The 20,537-nt window shown below is 48.1% G+C and overlaps 1 protein-coding gene across 3 annotated transcripts in view; it reads right to left on the bottom strand.

The window, feature by feature from the left end:
- Nucleotides 1–688: 688 nt before the first annotated feature.
- GLIS3 (GLIS family zinc finger 3) overlaps nucleotides 689–20,537 on the bottom strand; it is a 436,920-nt gene continuing 417,071 nt past the window's right edge. For 2 of the 3 annotated variants that reach the window (XM_004766193.3, XM_045065029.1), the window contains 2 exons: nucleotides 5,719–5,901; nucleotides 689–4,975 (listed from right to left, as the gene is read on the bottom strand). In XM_004766193.3, coding sequence (XP_004766250.1) covers nucleotides 4,839–4,975; nucleotides 5,719–5,901 — 320 coding nt within the window. In that variant the 3' untranslated portion in view covers nucleotides 689–4,838. Of the gene's footprint in view, nucleotides 4,976–5,718; nucleotides 5,902–17,091; nucleotides 17,239–20,537 lie in introns of those variants that run through there. The other variant, XM_013063320.2, reaches the window with a different exon arrangement.

The raw sequence follows: 20,537 nt of genomic DNA, 5'->3' as shown, positions 1-20,537 counted from the left end.
GAGCAGAGAAGCTCCCTGAGTCTGTCAGTCAGTTCTCTTTCTATCTTTAAACTCTGAACCCCAGGGATCTGCTGCCTTCAACCCCCTCCTACCTTGAAGGGCCAGACAAGTTGAGGGAGACCCATCATCTCTACTGCTTCATAGCTTAGGTCTTAAAAAGGTAGCAAAAGACAGTCAATATCCCCAGAACGATCCTTGGGAGAACGTGATCTTTTCTAGGCTGATGGGCTTGGCTGCGGGTCAGCCAGGTGTGAGGATGCCCTGACCACCCTCTCCCCCAACCTGATGGCGCTGGCTCTGGTGATGTGAGCTGAGGAAGAAGGCTCATGGCAGCCGATCGGTCAGGAGGCCTTCCAGAGCCTGCATAGCGCACGGAGGGGGCAGCTGCCCCTTTCTCCTTCAGACAATCAAAGGACTTCAAAGATCGGGTTATCAGCTCCCAGGTAGCAGACATTTGTGTCTTTTTCTGCAGGGTTTTGGGAAAACAAGGCTTAGAAGGCCTGATCCCCGCTAACCAGCGGGGTTGTAATGCCCTCACCTGAGGGACCCAGCACTTAGCGACATTTCTGAGGCACAATGTAGCACAGCACTGAGAAGGCACGAATAAACCCCAAACCCTAGCACACATTTATCCAGTTTGTGAAGCGGATTAATAGAATAACCAATAAAACATGTATAAAAGCTTTAATTAAATCTGATGAAATAAAACTTCATGTTTTATTTATGGACACTCCCAACATGTAAAGGATTCGGGGACACATTCATTTTTACTGCCATTTTGTCCTCATATCTATAATTAAATCCAGGCGGCAGTTCTGGCCCAAAGCAATGCGGCATTTTAAAGCTGGCCCTGGACTTGCCCTCCCCCCCCATCTGCTTTTCATTATAATTACCATCCCAACAGGAAGGAGGCTTATGGTAAAACAAAACACAATAATCAAACAAACAAACAAAAAACAAACACCCCCCCCAGGGTGTTCCCATTGTGTTTCAGGAGGCCAGGCTGAAGGAGCATTTCAGGCAGGTGGGCGGTTTTCTCCAGTTCCAGTTTTATTCTGTACCAAGGGCACAATCCCTTCATTTTACTTTTGACATTTAAAAAAAAAAAAAAAAGGACTTCATGAAACAAGACAAAATAACTTATGATTATACGAAACATAACTGTGACAAATCACAAAACTATACATATTAATAGAAAAAAAGTGTACCTAATTCTTTAAAAGATTTATGACAATAAGCACCAGATGTGCCCCGAAAGAAAAATCGGCCCCATATCCAGTATGATATATGCAGTTCATTTCTCTACGTGAGTGTATAGCCATGTACAAGAGTCTGTGTGATTTATGGAAACCAGATTTCCACTTTTCCCCCCCAAAGTGCTTTATGTCAGCAACATTACACAGGATGGTCTTCTGTCTGTACACAATAAATCTCGTCTTTTTTACATTCGCCATTTCTCCACTGACTGGTTTTTGGTGTTTTTTTTTTTTTCTTTTGCTTTATCCATTGCAAGAAAAAAAGAAAGAAAAAGAAAAAAAGTAACCGCAGAAATCCCGCACCACCAACAAAAAGTGCCATTCCAAAATGCTGCTAGAACACATCACAAACAGTCAAATAAAATACCAAATAATTAAACTGGACATTTACAGTCACTATTCCCGATACTTCAAGGTGACTTGAGTATCAAGGTTCTTGGGCGGGGGAGCTGGCCCTTTACCTCTGCTCTAACCTAGGAACGTGCCCGACAGCGGGGAATTTAAAAACAACACAACACCACCAACACTCCGCTCTATCAGTGGGTCCTCTGAAGGCCTTCTGTCTGCTTTTGAATCACCTATGCAACCTGGGGGAAATGGGGTTTAGTGAAGGGAGACACCCCATAGGACCAGTGCAATCCTTAATAATGTTTAGCAGCTGATGGGCGGCTAAATTACAGCTGACATTTTAAGGCGGTCCCTTTAGGGAATTAAGACGATGCTGCAAATGAAATGTCTCTCGATAGACTGATTTTTTTTTTTTTTTTTTTACTGTAATAGGATAATTGGCTTTGGGCTGTGTGTATTTTCGCAAGCACCAGTTTTGTTTTTTGTTGTTGTCGTTTTGTTTTTTTCAAAAAGGGGGAATGACAATCTCTCCTAGGATGTTTTTGAAAATGGCTGGTTATATACCAAGTAGAAAAGGGCCAGGAAATGGAAGGGAATTAATTTTTTGAAGCTTCTACTTTCACTACTGCACACACGATGATGAACGCATCTCTGAACCCTGTGCCATGTGAAAGCCAGCAAGGGACTCATCGGAAGGTCGGGTGAGATTCTGGAAGCGAAGACGGCCCGAGCCATCTCCAAGGAACCTGAACGTGTCAGGCCCTGAGAGCTGAGCTCAGAGCCGCAGCCACCAGGAAACACCGACAGCCACGTGAGGGGACACGAGCTTGCAGGCCGCACCGGGCCCCGCTTCCCGCGCACTCCCTCTGCTCACACCAGTGCCCTCCGGGCCGGTCTCCATTCCTGCTGAGGAAGGAGGCCCTGCAGGTGCAGCTCCCCTCAACGCCCCAAAAGCAGCAGTGAGGGGAGAGAGGGGCGGGGCTGCCACGAGGCCAGGGTCAGACCGACACTGGGGCAGAACATCTCCCCCAGCCAGAGAGGAAGTGACATCCAGAATGCCTGAGGCTTCACGCGATACAAAGCCACAAGGCAGGGCTCCCGCCACTGCAGTAAACCCCTGGCTCTTCATCTTTTTCCTCCTCGTCACACAAAATAGGAAGTACATTCTGAGCTCCTGAGACGCTTCCCTATTTAAGGCCCGGCACGTTTGTTGTCTAAGGCTACAGGAACTCGCCTCCCTTTCCAGGGGGGACACAGGACACACAAGGGTCGGCAACATTAGCATGCCCGTGTCCTGGTTTAGACCAAGGGGCAGAACCCACCGAGTCTGCAAGGACGCTGGCAGGCCACCCGCAGACTGGGAAGCCTGGGAGCCTTCCCTCGCAAAGCGGAGCAGGAGTTTTGTAAAGCAAGTGACCTCCCTCCTGTGCAGCTCAGGACGCCTGCACGGTGGCCTTTCTCAGATCAGAGCTCACGAGTCCGAGGGAGTAGACTGACTGCGGGTCCTGGAAAAGCGGCCCCCAGGTGTGTCTTGTCAGTCCCCTCACTCTGTGGCACTCGGGGATCAGGTCCAGCCGTGCAGCCCGACTGCGACTTGCCTCTCGGGAGACAAAGGGTCCCCAGATCCCAAGTGTGACACCGCGCCGGTGAACCCTCCCTGGAGACTGTAATGATCTCAGGGGGGAAAAGAGCACTGTTTGATTTTACGAGAGGAAAGAAAATGAAATGTGACAGTCCTGGAGTATCAGGCTTTACCCCATGTCTTTGGGGATTGCCTACTTTTTAGGGCCTACGGGTCAGACTTTAGATCTTTTTAAGAGCTTTGTAAACACATCCCAGAAAGCGGCTCCCTACTCAGGGTTGCTATCAAACGACCAAGCGCTCTGGGAACATTCCAGGCCCTCGAATGAGAGTTTCAGGAAAAAAGTGAACGTCTTGCTTACCTTCCCTGAACTTTCCCTCTACCTGCCTCAGGGCGACCTTGCGAGGGCTGATCAGGCGAGGGCGGGTGGGCATGACTGAAGGCAGACGGGCAGGAGGTGAGGATAATGAGGAGGAGAGGACAGTGCGGGGGAGGGACAGACAGACGGGTGAGCAGGTGTCCGAAAGGAGGTGAGCAGAAGCTGTGCGCAATCACTGGACATCGGGCACCTCTAGTCTGGTTTTCTGAGAGAACCCACGATCTCAGCTCGGGGGGGGCCCTGCTCTCCCATCTTCTACAGAGGACGACTCGGCACAGCGCCGAGCGGAGGCAATGGCACAAGCAGTAGAGCCATCTTTTCCGTGGAACGAGGTCTTCGAGGTGGAGTCCCTTTCTGCTACAGCCCCGGGGAGGGGGCTGGGCTCAGCCCGTGTCCCTCAGGTGGCTTTTGTGAAGTAGGAAACTACTGTCCCAGGCAGGGCCAGGACCAGCGACAGCGGTGGCAAAATGGACGTGACTGGGTGATTACAAGAATTCTTTGTATCCAAAGAACAGACCACTATATATATATATATAATTTTTTTTTCCTTTAAAAGTAGACGTAAATAACAAGTCTTTAAAAAATAAAAGAACGAAGATAAGTTGCTGGAATACAAAAAAGTTGTAGTGCCTTTCAAAGGACTGTGCTTCACAGAACCTTCTTATTTTGCTTTTTGGAGAAATATTGCAAAGCAGTTGGTTAGCACGGGCATGGTGAGAGGAGAGAGGCAGCCGCTCCTGGGGCTGCCAGGCTGGGGCCGGGGCCAGGAACCGGGGCTGCTCCAGGAGCTGAGCCCACGCTGTGCTTTGGCGGCAGGTTCCCCTCGGTGCCTGGTTTCGCGGGAGCCAGCGGAGATGGTGAGCGGTGGGGGAGCAGTTCACTGTGCTTCTGGCAATCTGGCTTGTCCTTCCCTATGTGGAGTCTGGGCAAGGGTGGTCCCCAGACTGTGTGTGCACCCACGCATCACTTCACTGGTGTCCTCTGAGCGGACAGCCGGAAGCCACAGGCGTCCGGGCGAGCGACTCTCGATTCCCTTTGAGAAGACAGTCCTGCTGGTCACCAGCAGGCCCAGAGAGAAGGCGCAGCAGCGGCAGCCATTCCTGCGACGCCCGGCCCCGACCCGCCCTGCCTTCCAGAGGCACAGCTGTGAGTCTGCAGCCTCCGCGACGGGGAGGACATGCTCCCCACGCAGTCCACGAGGGCGGGAAAGGAACAGGCGACAAGCGACACAAAGGTTCTGGATGCCAGCGGGGGGCGGAGGCCAGGCGAGCGTTTAGCCTTCCGTATAGACAGAGGAGAGCTGGCTAGGACAGCGGTCCACGGCGCTGATCTGCAGGAACGTGGCGTCTTCGGGCCCGCTGCGAAGGGACTCCCCGAAGAGGCTCGAGGACGCCGAGGGCAGGTCATACACTGGAAGAGAAGGAACAGGAAGTTCAGCGGCGCATGCGTGCGCACGTGGCGCACGTGGCGCATGCGCGCTCGCGTCCGCCGGCGCCTGCGCGGGGAGGGAGGCGGCCTGGCCGGCGGGGGGCCAGAACGCGCCTCGGCACGGAACGCAGGCTGAGCAGAGGTGAAGTGTTGTCGGCCAGGGCGAGGAGGGCCTCAAAAAGGAGACGATGTTGAAGGTGAGTCATAAAGATGGGATTTCCACAGATGGAGAGGTAGGGAAAGAACGTTCTAAAAGGAGGAAACAGTGCAAAGACGGGGGTGGGGGTGGGGGGGCCCGGGCAGGTTCCGGGGCGGCGGGTGTCGGCAGACGCGTGAGGGCGGCAGCCTTTAGTGCTTCGGCCGCTGGAGACCATCTAAAGCGTTCAGGGAGGAAGGGGGCCTCGTTTGTGGTTCCCTTTGGGAAGGCCGGGCTCGGCGCGGCGCGGTCCAAGCGGGGCGGGACGGTGCACAGAGCTGTCCCGGGGAACTTGCTGGAAGGCTGTGGCTGTTGCCACGGCCCGGGGGGGGACACCACGGCGCCCCGCGCCTGGGCGGTGGGCGTGGCGCCGGAGAGGAACCCGAAGAGGAGACACCTCTCAGGGGTACAGTCAAGAGGACGGGGTGCGGCCCTGTGCCGGGCTGAGCCGTTTCCAGGCCGGACACGGCCACCCCACCCGTCTCACCTGCGAGTCTGGCGGAGTTTCTAGTCTCTGACAGCAACCCACCTGCAATGCCCGAGTGAGCGGAGAAGGCTCTGTGGAACACATCAAAGCCAGCCTGCCCCATGGGCGTGGGGGCCAGGCAGTCCTCGAAGGAAGGCGCCCCGCCGCAGGGGCTGCTGGGCAGCACGGTTCTCTGGGAGTCGGGGTACTGGGGCGGGCAGAATGTCTGCAGCTGCCCGTAAAATCCTGCAATGCAAGCACGGCCGTGAGTTCCCGCAGAGCCTAAGCCCCCAGTATCGCCCGGAGGTCGCCAGACCCCCACTCAGCCTGGCTTCAAGGTGACAAGATGCCTTCCCCTCTTAAGCCCACCTGTGAAATCTTTGCAGCGAGCATCTGAAATGCACTATTTGAGCAGAAGGCTCTTCTACCTTCAGGGGCAGGCAAAGCTTGTTGGCTTCTGACATTTTTATCTCCTGCTCCAGGAAGGGCAGCTGAAGGGCTTCTGACCTTCCCCACACGCTCTCAAGAGTCCTGGCGACTGCAAGGCTGACCTGCAGAGAACATGCTTGCCCCATCCTTCCCACCAGGTTTTGAGGTCTATCTTAACTTCCTTTATATTCTGTTCCGCTTTTCACATTTGGTAAAACCTGAAATACGCTCTTAACAAGGCCAACCCGGGGGAAAAAAAAAAAAAAGCCGACATAGATCTATCTCTCCCTCTGTCCTTCTAACAGATAAGTTCGTACACATTTATATCCTTCTGATTGTTTTGAACAAGTACATAAAGTCCCATAGGATGGGATGTACTCTATTATTATTGCTGATCTTTGCAGTAATTGGGACAACTGGAGGTGAGGATATCATGTAATGAAGAAATATGAGGAAAGACTGCTTAATATCTGAAAATAATCATCAACGTTCTGCTGATTTTGTTTCATTGATCTCTTTCAATGTTTTTTCTTATGTGACGGAGGTTTCCTGGGGGGCTTTTGTGGTCCTTTTCCATAAGCCCTCTACACCTCCCAAGATACTTTACCTTTTCCTTCTTTTTCCTGGTCTCATGACACATTTAAGTCAATGGATTGTTTTCTTAGAGTATAATACGCTTTTACAAATCTAATAATGAAATCTTCACTTGATACTTTATTGAAGGGAGAGCTGCAGCTCACCATGTCTGTTTGCTCAACTGCAAAGCGTGACGGTCTGTTTCACTGGCTACTGTGAAGATTAAGGGATAAGAGAGACCATATGTAACATTTTAAGATTCTTCAAAGCATCACTTATTACTGATATCACTACTCCGGGTAGCAAAAAAAAAAAAAAAAAAGCAAAAAACCGTAAGGATTAGTAGAGACTGTGACCCATGGCTCATATTGATGGTTCATAATGATGGAGAACATAGGACTAATTCATGGACTGTGGCTCCCTAGTCCTATGTGCCTTACTCCACTAGAACTGCACCTTCTTCTTAACGATCAGTAGGTAGGGAAGGTGTTATCTGGGTTCTTTTTAGCTCTCTTGAAGTATAACCAGGGCACACCGACATATCCAGCCTACTGTGCTCATCACCTTTCTCATTTCTGGCTAGTGTTCTCAAGATGGCCTGTATAAACGTTCACATCACCCTTGGCCAGGAAGCCTATACTGTGGCTGCTGGGGACATCACAGTAACTGCTCCAAAGGAGACAGTCTGGCTCTCTAGGAGCTTGTGATCCAAGACGGAGGGACCCATGAGGAATTATGCATGGAGCACTCTCGCAGAAAATGAAATAATATCCTTTCAAAGCAGACCGTAGAATACTTTATAAAGAATCTGGAGAAAAGTGCACGTAAGGTTTGGGGGGAAGATTAAAAGCATGTATAGCAGTATAGACTAGAAAAATACTTGGGAGCATACCATGCCAAGGCAAGAGAAGAAAGAATGGGAAACCATTGGCCCTTCTCTGTTGGATCCCCAAAGGGTTCTGTGTGATCTTGACAGACAGATGGAAAAAGGACCCAACCAGACCACCTGAAGACACAGATAACTGATCAACTAATATGGACCAACTCGAGCCTGTAGCCAACAAAGAAATACAATCAAGACAATAATACAATACCACATTCTACCTATCACATTAGCAGAGATTTCAGGAAATCATTCGCGGTGCTGGTGTGAGAATGACAAAGTCACTTCTGTCCAGTGTTGCAAGACACTGTGAGAGACAATCTTCTTGGAAAACCACTGGACACCTGTATCTAGAGCCTGAAAGGTGTTCACATTCATACCCCTGAACCTGGGGATTTTACTTCTGAGGAGGTATTCTCAGGATCTGTTCCAAAGAACAGAAGAAATTCTGTATGGACATGGTCATGACTGTGCTAGTTGTTAGAACAGAAAACCAAAGAGCTAAATGGGCAACCGTAAGGGAACGGTTCAGCAGAGTGGTACATTTACATGATGGGAATATTAAGTAGGCACTAAAACATCTACAAGGAGTTTTTTACAGCATGGAAAGACCATTATATAAGGTTCAGAAGAAAACAAAAACATGCAAAACTGAATATAGAGACTGGGCACAGACAAAATAAAAAAAGTCTTTCTTTTTTTAGAGAAGGGGAGAAAGAGAAAAAACACAGGAGTGGTGGGAAGGGGGAGAGGGAGAGAGAGAGTATGGAGGGACAGAAGGGGTGGGAGAGAGAGAATCTTAAGCAGGCTCCCAGCATGGAGCTTGTGTGGGGCTTGATCTCAAGACCCGAGATCACCACCTGAGCCAAAATCAAAAGTCGGATGCCAGGCCAATTGAGCTGCCCAGGCACCCTGGCAAGACAACCTTTCTATGGTTGTCTTTAGGCTGTTTTTTTGATTTTATATTTTTCTGAGTTTGAATAGAGGTGAAGATCATACTGGAGCCAGACTTCCTAAGTTCAAGTCCTAGCTTAACTACTTACCCACTGTGTAACCTTACTGAATTACTTAGCCTCTTGGTGTCTATCTCCTAATAGGTGAAATGGGGCTAAAAGTAGTACTTATACTTCATGGAGTTATTATGAAGATTAAATGAGTTAATATTTACATATTTTAGAATATGATTTGATAATATAATTATATAGTTAATACTTACCTATTTTATTTTATATAATACATGTGTTTGTTAAATAAAATTAAAGTGACATTTTGTAACAACTTGTCCTCAAAAACTAAAAAACCTCTAGTTATTAAGAGAAATAAAATTTTCAAAAGGGCAATAAGTAAGTTCTTCCATCATAACCCAGTGTGAGAATGGTCACAGCAGCAGGCATGAGGCACACACCCACTTCCCAGGCAAAATTCTCTGGAACATTCTTGTCCCTGTGGGGGCCTGAGCTGTATGTATCTTGCCCCTATTGGTTCCTAGATCCTGCACTAATCGATGCGTATCTTGGTTTCTTCACTTACCTCGTGTAGCAACAATTATGAGTGGTTTGAAGGAACCTGGGATGGGTGGTTTCGTGATGTGGGAGGTTCCCTGGACTGGTCTTGAATTTGGGTACCTGGTGGCCAGGCACAAATACCAGGAGGAAAACATGACCATGAACCACCATGGTTGGTTTATTAGAACATAATGTCTCCTCACTGAGGAGAAGAGACGACATTTGCTATTTCTATCACTCTGCTGGCTCAGATCAGATTCGTCACCCATCAATTCCCCGACAGCATTCCTCAGAGTGCTGTTACCCTTCCAAGAAGAGAAGCCATTTCTCACTGAACTCCCACAACTCCCCAAATAGGGACGTTAATCATTCAGGTATGTCAGGTACACGCATAGAGACCTTCTTGGCTTTTTGTGAAAACCATTTCTCTCTCTTCTCTTCTGCTTCTAAGAGGGCAGGAAGGTTACCTGGTTTCAACCTCCATCAGTGTTCTTATGTGAAGAACACTGTGTGTAAGTACAGAAGGTCTGTCATGACACCAGGTGCCATCCCCTAGACTTCCCCTCCGCCTGGATCAGTGTGAGAAGGCAGAGTGGACTATAATTCTTGCCCGCCACTATGTTGGCTGACACAAGAAGCGGCTGAAACCAGAAAGGGACCGCGAGCATGTTGGATCACTCTCACAGCCAACTCTGGGAAAGAAAATCCTCTTTATTAAATCCCTCCCTCCCAGAAGCCAGGCACTGGAGATGCCAAGTGTACTGGTGTGAATGGCTGTGGTCAAATCAAAGGGCTTTAACAGACCCTCTTCCCAGTGCGATTTCCATAAAACTAAGGAAATTTTTAAAAATTCCACTAGGGTCTTGCCACACACACAACTCCCCAGAAGGCTTAACCCATTTTCCAATGAATGGCTCCTGTATTCCAGCTGTTGGATTTCTTGTAGTGAATTTGGATGAAACTCTACCTCTCGACCAAAAGCAAAATGAGGCAAGATGTTAGCACATTTTGTGGGCGTAATGCATAAGAGTGATGGCAAGGTCAGCTAATCTGTCAGTCGGTCCGTCCGTCCATCCGTCGATAATGATCAGGGGCTGACCAAGGTGCTGTTGGGGAAACCAAGAAACAGGATAATACCTTGTCCTCAAGGACTGGCAATGCAGTTAGAGCAAGAGCACACAGTTACAACAGCGTAAGGACACACACAGACCTCCACATGGGCAATAATTCCTTTGGCTGTCACCTTCCATTATAAAACCACCCCTCCCCCATTTTACACGTTCTTCTGCCTCCAAAAATGGCAGGGGTGGGGGAGGGAAGAATCTACAGATAACACTGGGTCTACCCAGACTGCAGGGTCATTCCTCCTCTTGTCAATTTTGGGAATTTTTTTCCCTTTTAAAACCACACCTGTTTTATTATATGTATATATTTTTTAAAAGTTTGGGAATTAATTGTACCACCCAGAACATGTAGAATAGTATAAACAAAGAAGGGAAAAACTTTTTTTTATCTCCACATTCAGATAGGGCCAGATCCATTATCAGAACTGGAATGTTCTATGTATTGCCAGGTCTTCTGTTTTCCCCCGTAACGTTCTCTATGCTCTTCATGCATCATTGACCTTCATTCTTAAAGAAACCTTCCTGTCTTGTCCCATGGGGTCACTGATCCTCTGTGACCACGGGTTCGATCAGGAGTCCACAGTCACTCCTGCTGCGGGGCTCCCCCCCAAGCTGGTGTGGGTCTCCTTCCCGAAGTGGAAGGGGGTCGGGGACATCCGAGGAGAAAGGAACTTGACTGTGGTAGCAGAAGCGTGTTCTCTAGGGTGGCACTGCCCCACAGAACTCTCTTCGATGAGGGAGAGGCTCGCTGTCTCCGTCTGTCTGTCTTGCTGTCGGTACAGGAGCTGCGTGTGTGTCTGAGCCTTCGCGGTGCAGCTGGTGCAGTGGAGGGATGGGTTCTTTCACTTTAATTCATTTTAATTGATTAAAACTTAAGTAGCCACGTGGGGCTCATGGCTCCTGTCCTGGACAATGGGCTCTTGGGCCGTCTGCCTTCCCAGCCTTACCAGACCTTGTTTCAGAAATATTTCTGGCTAAATTCCTGAAGGAAAAACACACGACCCACCATGAAGGGCTTAAATAAAAGCAGACAACAATTCTTAGACTCATGGCCTCCAAGATAGGAAATATATTAGACTCTTGGTTGCATTTATCTTTTCCTTAAAAATCTACCACTCCAATCTTGGTGGAGAAAACCAGAATATACCTACATCAGTAAGCAAACAACAGTCACCCAGCTTGCAACCCTCCAGAGGGCTGATGAGTGACCCCTGGGAGCATTTCAGCACTCCTGAAGGAGCGAGCCATATTCCCTTCTGGAAGCAGGAGAAGGAAAAGGAAACAAGTCGCACACTTTCTGTGGGCTGTGGGCCTAGCTTGCTGGGCTCCTGGGAGGGGGACAAGCCCAGTCCTGTCTCCAGCGGCCCTACCACATGATGGAGTCAAGTCCAACACCATGGTTTGACCCAACTGTTCGTCCCCGTGGACTGGAAGAAGCCTACACCTTGTCAGCATTGTGTTGGGGGCCTGTGTGCTCCCTGCGTCTGCTGAGGTAGCAGATGGCTTTGCAAAACAGAATTCTCATTTTCCTTTAACATGAGGCTGGGAACCACCACGGAGCTCTGGGCACCAGGAAAAGCGCTGGATGGACAGTGTGGCAGAATCAAAGACTGCCCTGTGTCTGTGGTGAGCTCTGCCCGGACCACGATGACAGCTTAGAGAGGCAGGCAGCCTGCAGGGGAGCCCTTCACAGGCAACAGCGTGCTTCCCCAGAACTACTTCCCCAACCAGGTATGGCCTGAGCAGGCTTGGCAGAGTCCTTTGTGAGTCTTCTCAAAAACCATGCCAAAGGCCATCATTTCCCAGCCTCCTTGATCCCTTCGGATGGGAAAACCCTTCTACTTCTGTGTGACCCGGGGAGAGCCTTTCAGTAGTCAGGCCAAGCAAGGCCAAGGTAAGCCACGGCCAGGCCTCAGGATCCAGCTGCTTCCTTGACCTTCCAGAAGGAACGTGGATTACTGTGTGTTCTTGCCCCGTTGCTGTATTTTTGTAAAGTGAGGGGCTCACAGTACCTGCTTGGTCAGCAGATGAAAGTAGTTAAGGGTGCAGGTTCAAGAGGACTGACAGAGAAGACCTACGGGAAGCGCGGAGCATACGCCTGGCACACAGCTCGTGCTCTCCAAATGCTCCTTTTTCCTTTTCTTCTAGGAGCACAGGCATTTCCAGTTCTATACTTTTGTTCACTCAACGACTATCTACTAAGCACCCAAGTGCTGGAGACACACGGTGGATAAGACACAATGAGTACCTTCTGGAGCTGATGTTTTATTTTTTATTTGAAATATTTTATTTATTTGTCAGAGAGAGCGAGCGAGCACAAGCAGGGGGAGCGGCAGGCAGAGGGAGAAGCAGGCTCCCCACTGAGTAGAGAGCCTGATGCAGGACTCGATCCCAGGGCTCTGGAATCATGACCTGAGCCGAAGTCAGCAGACGCTTAACTGACTGAGCCACCCAGGCGTCCCTGGAGTATATTGATATTTTAGTGAGAAAGAAAGAGAAACATGTACACGAGAAACCTGGGAATATGGTTTTATACCCTACATGACATATAAAGGACACTTTCTTTCAGGGACCCGTTGAGTCCGACTCTGCTGCAGCACATGTTCAAGGCAGGAGGAGGGAAAGGCAACAGACGAGAGAGAGGTTGGCTGCTGACAGCGGTTCCCTCTGTTGGCCCTGGCTCGTGGTGGCGGGTACAGCGGGGGGGCATCTGCCCCGCAGCTCTGCTGAGGACCAGCCCCGACAGACTCTTTTCCCACCAGCCGCTCTGATCCCCTGGTGCCCGGGGGGACACGCAGATACCAGAGGCGCAGGAAGAACTGGCTGTGCCCAGCTTTTCGGTGGTACAGTTGTTTGCTAGCCAAATGGAAGGAAGGATATATATTTATGAGCTTTATGACTCTAATTATTTTTCCACAGAGACTATAATTTTGTGGGTTACTTTAGGAAATGTAGAGGGTTGGGGCCTTTTTTTTTTTTTTTTTTTTTGGCCTCTGTCCTATAATTGCTGCACAAGCAGGGGCCTGGGTGAACCTAGGTGATGAACAGGGCAGGGGGCAACCCATTCAGAGAGCCCAGGGACAGACAGAGTAGACACATGACACCGCTCCCCTAATTTCTCCTTCTCCAACACTTACGGCTCTTTGCACTGATTCCTTCCTACTCTCTGGGGATCCTGGAGCTGCCCCCATGAATACCTTCTGTAAGCCCCGGCACAAGGCCACTAGGGGAAGAGAGGAAGACACAGGTCAGCCTCTGCTAACGCCCCCGAAGGACACCAGCATGTGGTCTTTGGCACTTGACTTCAGGGCAGACTCCACGCACTCCAGCCTTACTCAGAGGTAGGCCTGGTGAATCACACGCTTACTATGCACACGATGCCTTCGTATGAGAAAACCTGCAGGATTTCTTCTTAGGGGCCTCCTAATAGTCCTGCCTTGCAAGCAGGCGATTCAAACAACTATTCCCATTATAGAGACAGAGAGATGGAAGCAGAGATCAGCTCCGTTCCCTGCCTCTGCAACCAGCACTGGGCTTAGACGACACCATACAAAGGAAAGTGGAAAACTCGCATGACCGTTTTAATATTGCCAAACGTCAGATTTTTGAAATCATTCAAGGACCTAGCCTTTATCTTAGAACAAATGGACAGAAGAACTAAAACAGCCCACTACATAAGTTCCTGCTGGTTCGGAGCATTCTCCTTCACAGTCCCCTTGTTGGGCATTTTTGTGGAACACTCTGGTTGGTGTTACGCTAACCGCTCAGGGAATTCTGTCAGAAGGAAGGAAAGGGACTAATATTTATTTAGTCCAAGTCAGGCACCGTCCTACATGTTTCATACAGAAAATCTTCATCCTTACAACAACTTTTGAGGTAAGCGGTTTTGTCCCCAGTTTATAGACAAAGAAGCAGAGAAGTTAAAATCACTTACCCAAATCCTCAGAGCTACCCAGGGTCAGAGCTAGGACTCAAACCCTGGTTTGTTTGGTGACAGAGTTCATACAGAGTCCTAGGGCTTGAGCTCATGGACCAAATCATTTTAAACACAGTTTTCCATTTCTGTTGAGGTCCCTTACGGTCAAGATCAGAGGCAATTTACTGACATTGGACCAGTATTTCATAATGTACTAGCACTTTCATTAGGGAGAAAAGCATTGAATTAATGAAAAGAAATCAATAAAATCACCTAACTGCTAAAAAATTCTAAAAACCCTCAAAAGTAGAAACGGGCATTTTAGACATTTGCTTTGGCCAGTTTTCTGATTTAGCCACTATTTTATTTCTGTCCCTTGCACGAACAACTTGGATCTGGGTTTGAATCCTGGATGACCCATTAAGCAACGCTGTTAATTTAGCCAGTTTGGACAAATTATTTTCCTGCTTGAGCCTCGTTATCTTTTAAAATAACACCTATTTTATAAGGTTATGGAAAGCACTATCCATGCATGTGTTTAAAAAGCATATATCATATTCCGTGGCAGGTAGGAGGCCCTGCGTAAATAGAACAATTATTATGGCCATGACATGAGCTCAGAAGTATTTCTAGATTCTGTATAATGTGCACGCAATTCCTCAGCAATGTTTTCCTCTCATAACCCACCACCCTCGAGTACAACATGATACTGCTTTTCAACGTGCAATCTCCACCATTCGCTTGTCCTTGCTTGGCTCCTGGTCACGGCCAACACCACCCTCCAGGTCTTCATCTAGCAAGAACTCTCTTCAGACTCCTCCCTAGAGGCCGTGGAGACACGGGCTCTTCATTTTGATACAGAGTCTATAAACGGGGAAGCTGCAGGAAGGCTCACAGACTGTGTGAGGAAGACAGATTTTTCTCTGGGCTGAGAACTGAACCAGCTTGCACAGCGCTCAAGCTATTTACGACTGACATTTAAGCATCTACTGTACTGAGAAAGAGGAAAATAATGGAAATAATAACCCTTACAGTTCCACGTGGACCCATTCCTCTTGAAGGAGACCGGTGACGGTGGCTCAGAAATCAACCACCGGAGCAACTGCCCGATCCCCTTGCCCTCGGGCAGGGGGGCTGCCGCACAAGCCCACCTGGATCCAAGAAGGGCGCCGTTTTCATCGGGAGCATCTGCGGCCGGGTGGTGGGCCACAGTGAGACGCGAGCGACAGTCAGTGCTCTCCTCGGCTTGTGCCCCTCGGAGCCCCTCGGCGGGCTTCACGAGCTGCTGAGGCGTTTGGTACCATGAGCCACACTCTTGCCCTTGGCCTTGTTTCCAGGGCCAGGCTGGGGGAGAGGGAGAGGGTCTGCTAGCATGTCTGCAAAGGGTCCCACAAGGGGCTGGGAGTGGGCAGGGCCTGCTACTGACTCGGACAAAAGGGAAACGCGCCACAGCAGAGCGAGAGGGAGGGCAGGCGTACAACACTCCTGGTTCAGAGATGTAATCCATTTTCATTTAAATATCCTCAACCCACCCAAACCCCGACCGTGTGGTGGCCTATGGCTTCCAAATTCTCAAAGCGGTAAGCTGCCAAAGTAAACTAATTGCAATGTGTCTTAGTAATTGCCACATGTGGGTATCGGCACTTATAGTAAAATGGTTCAGTGAATCCGGACGGTGATAATGAAACACTTGGAAATGACATAAAATAAAAACACTCAAAACCAGAAGACCCAAAGAGCCTGAAATGGGTCAGAAAGCCTGGCTTTGCTGCCTACCGGCTGTGTGGCCTTGAGGAAAGCACAGCCTCTCTGAGCCTCTGAGTCCCCACATCTAACAGGGGGATGATTATACTCACGGGGCAGCATAATCTTCACGGCGGGAAGGGAAAGCAGCAGAGCTAGTGAACAGATGGGGTTCACAGCCCCGTCGCTCACCCCAACACCCGCCTGTGACTCAAACATCCCGGACACGTGCGAGGCCCAGAACAGAGGGTTCGGGATCTGGCCATTCTGGATCTGACGGTCGTGTGAGGTGACATCATACTGAAGTGGCCACTGCTTGGGGTTGGTAAGGAGGAGCTGGGAATTTCTCTCTGAGCAGGCTCCGCCCACTGAGTGGGATCACGTGGGTCACATGCAAATACTTGGCAAATGGTAAAGCCCAGGGCAGACTCCGGCTCCTGCTGCCTGATCACAAGCCTGGTGCCGCAAGTCCTCCTTCCTTCCCTGAGTCCAGACCTGTGCCTGACCCGGATGAGGACAGCTCTCTGCCCCACAAAGCTCACGCCAGCTCACTCGGGGCTATTTGGGCGTGGAGCAGAACAAGGAATGAAGGACAAAGAATGAAGATTTAATTCTGGGTGCCCTTGGCCTTCCAAGCAAGCTCTGCTGTAAGACAGATCTGGCAGGGAAGAGGAGCCCAGACAGAGATGAAAAGAAGGGCTGCGGCCCCCGCACTGGGATCTAGGAGAGCCATTCTGGTCTTGATAGTTTTCAGGTTGTCCTATATTTACAGAACTTCCTCAGGAAGTAAAGGAAGAAGGAAGCTGGAAAGTATTTACTTTCTCCACCACTGGCCAATTGCTTCTTTTGGATTCTCTCTGATTGGAGCAGCATGGCAAGGGCACACTGAGTCCTACACTTGGGGTCTAGGCCAGTGGCTCTGAGAGTGGGAGCTCCAGCATCAGCTCCAGCTCGGCTCTGGGCAGACTTAGCGAATCAGAACGTCTGGGTGAATGGCCTGGAAATCTTCATGTTGAACAAGGTATTTCTTACGCTAAAGACTGAGAGGTTCTAAGGACATCTTCAGAGCATTTTTTTTTTAAAGATTTTATTTATTTATTTGACAGAGATCACAAGTAGGCAGAGAGGCAGGCAGAGAGAGAGGAGGAAGCAGGCTCCCTGAGGAGCAAAGAGCCCAATGTGGGACTTGATTCCACGACCCTGGAATCATGACCTGAGCCGAAGGCAGAGGCTTTAACCCACTGAGCCACCCAGGTGCCCCGAGCATTTTTAATCTTTAGAAAGTTTTCCAAATGAAAGACCAACAGGAAAACACAAATAGCTCTGATTTCATTTGAAATGGAGGAAGAGAGTGCTTCTGATGGGTCTCTCTTCTGCTCTGCTGCTCCCCGGCCTTTCTGCTGGACTCTGAAGATTGCAGGGATAAAGAAATGATGACCATCCTCAAGTGACTTTAGATTATATTCTCAGCAGATATGGATTAAGCTGGACTCCTTCTCCACCCCAATGCCCTTCCTGCCCATTTAAGTTCTTGGTCAAGGTGAAATCATGGGACCTCATTTGCCAAGCCAAGAAGGCTTGGTCATACTGTGGGCCTCATAGTGAACTTGTGACCCCGACTTCTGTTGTCCAGCTGTAACCAGATCCCCAAATATATCTGGTCCACTAACTAGGTGACTTCTGGCTTGTATGAAACCAAGTCTGTGATTATACAATTTTCCAGCACTCAAATCTAAGAGTGGGCAAGTTCCCAGCAACCAGATGGAAGGGGGTGACACGGATCCTGGAATCCAGTGACATCCTTAAGGTTTTGTAAATGGAACATCCACTGTGCCATCTCAAACCCAATGACATATATTACTCTACTGTTTTCCTGCAAGCCCAGATTTCATCTCAACTTAACATTCTAGACAGTAGATTTGGGGGAGGCCTAATTGTACACAACAGGAACCTTACTATGAGGGCCAAGGTTCAGGAGATACACTCAAGCCAATGGCACCAGTGTGAGATGGGGCCCCCTTTTCACCACGTGGGGGTGCTCTGATCGATGTATATAGTCTGCAGGGTCCTTCCTTTCTTGATTCACCTCATCCTGCTGTACACTTAAGTCCTAAACTTTAAGAATGTATTAAACATCTAAAAACTTGCCAGGTGCTACAAAGAATAAATAGGTGGGATGATTCCAGGCCTACACATGGACTGTGAGGACTATTCTCTCACTGTTGAGTTCTAAGGTCTTGCTTGCCAAAAATCACTGCTTAGGTATAAGCCCAGGACAGGCAGGACTTGTGTCTGTTTTCTCTCCTGGTAGAGCCTTCACACCGCAAACGGAACCTGGAAAGTAACAGGAGCCACGCACTGGAGAATGGAGAATGAATGAGTGAGTGACACCCACAGCTAAAGCCTTTGGTGAAAATGCTGATCAGGAGAGGGACTGCAACTAAGTTCAAAGATTCTGATCTATGAGCCTTCTATACCATAGCCTATCGGCGTGACTTCCTGTTCTAACATGGATTTTTTTTTTTTTTTTAAATGCAGGAGGAAACAAAGATAATCAAGATATGATCAGCCTGGTCCAGGTGACCTGGAGAATTTTGCTGCTCCAAGCAACCCTTTTCTGTTGGGTGCCAGAGAGGCTACTGAACCTGAATGGGAAAAAGAGCGGGCAGAGAAATTAGGTAACTTGACCCAGTCACAGAACGCCCTGAGCTCTTTTAGGAAACTATTCCAAAAGGAATTTGATCAACTACTCTGAGTTCCATCTCTAAATCAGGGCAGAAATATATTTCCAACTCTCTTCACAAAATTATGATGAGAATTCAGGTATTCATCCAATAATATCTTGCTGATCAGTTCCATTATATTTACCAGGTACTGATAAAACTCATATACCTAGGAGTAATTTATAAGACCTACTTTGTAATATAAATGTAGGTACTCTCATTGACCTCACCGGTATTGATATAAACGATGCACCAGCCCAGATCGACAGGTACAAAAGACCCCGGGTAAGTACACGGCCAATTCAGATCTCTGGAATCATTTTGCCATAATGATGAGAAAATTTAAGAATTTGAAGAAGAAGTTGTGCTTTGGGATGTGTGATATGAGACTGGCTTTGGTGGGGGAATATAGTGGGTGAAGGGCTGGTGGTTACACTTAAATGATCTAGAAAAATGCCTGAGAGCTTTTACCGTGTGGCTGCATCTTAAAAGATCTAGTTCTTTAAGACCTTGCAAGAGAATGAAATGGAGAGTTTAGTCAGAACAATCTGGCTGGCGAGGGACATTTTCTATAATCAGTAAGGGCACTCACATTGTAAGTTAACCAACTAGAAATTCTAAGGAACTGGCTTTGTTTTGCAACATAGTCTGAGCCCAGATGATCTGAATGAACACAGATCAAGGCAGTTCTGTCGTTTCGTTGTTGTTGTTTTGTTTTGCTAACACAGTGGCTTCATTACTGGTCACCCATCTGTTCCTGATGTTGGGTGCCTCCCCCCTTTATTTTAAGGAAATGCCACCCATAGTTATTCACATTTTTTCTTCTAAGCCATCAACTGCTAATCACAACTACAAGGACAATTCCAACTAGAAATACAAGAATCACAAGACACAGATTGCCATTGATATGTTCAGCCTTCAAGAGTCCAACTAAGCAGCCTGTAAGACAGACATACAAGAAGATATTTATCTTGATTTGAAGTGCTCCATTCATTAGAGGCTAAACTTCATGAGTTTCAGATAGAAGACTGAACATTTGCTTCTGGAAAAAAAAATGTCATCAATTCCCCCCAAAGAATGAAAAAGCACTAAATCTGTAATAATGTTCATCAACCACTTTTCTATAAATGTTTTTAAGTTAGCTGACAGAGAAGTCACAATAGTCAATGAAATAGAAATTTTCTGGGTATTTCCCTTCTCTCCGATACATTTTTGGGTTCCAATTAGGAAAACAAAGTGTCATGCTGCAAGCAACACAGCCTGGCAAGGGGAAAGAGCTAGCAAACTGCTCAGTAAGTATGGTACCCGCCCAAGCAGCAGGTGCAGCACTCCAGCCCTGTTAATATCAATCTACCTTTAGAGCTCGATACTAACATGAAAGAGGCTGAATGACATTACTAACCAAAGGAAGATGTGAAACAACCTTGCTGCACATGCTGGCAGGACTAAAATGATTGACCGTGCCTAGGGCGGGTCATGGACACTCCACTCTGTTGCCGAGTCTACACTGGCACAGTCTTCCTAAGGGATCAATGGCAGGACCTACCCAACTTTAAAATATGCATATCCGATAATCTGGCAATTTTTCTTCCAGAAATAATTCCTGAAGAAAGTCCACAAAGAGATACAGATGTGTGTGAGGGTGTTTGTGTAAGCACTCATGTGTGCATAAAGAGATTTAATATAGAATTAATAAAATCAAAGAAGTGTCTATCAGCAGGGGGATGATTTTAAAAAATGACATGTTCCTGGAGGTACTACTATACATCTTTTCTTTTTTTAAAGAGGCTGATCTCTAGACCTTTACCTAGAAAGCAGAAGCATATATAAATTAAAAAAAAAAAAGGTAAGTCATAAAATAAAATGCAGAATATGAGCTCATTTTTACAACAGGGCATGTGTGTATATATGTATATACATGTAAGTATATGTATGCACACACACACACACACACACACATTCATTTCTATAAACATCTAAAAA

The sequence above is a fragment of the Mustela putorius genome, unplaced genomic scaffold (assembly GCF_011764305.1).
Source record: "Mustela putorius furo isolate JIRA1106 unplaced genomic scaffold, ASM1176430v1.1 tig00003854_pilon_pilon_pilon, whole genome shotgun sequence".
In the NCBI taxonomy this organism is placed as follows: domain Eukaryota; kingdom Metazoa; phylum Chordata; class Mammalia; order Carnivora; family Mustelidae; genus Mustela; species Mustela putorius.
This window is presented reverse-complemented; position numbering and strand designations above follow the sequence as displayed.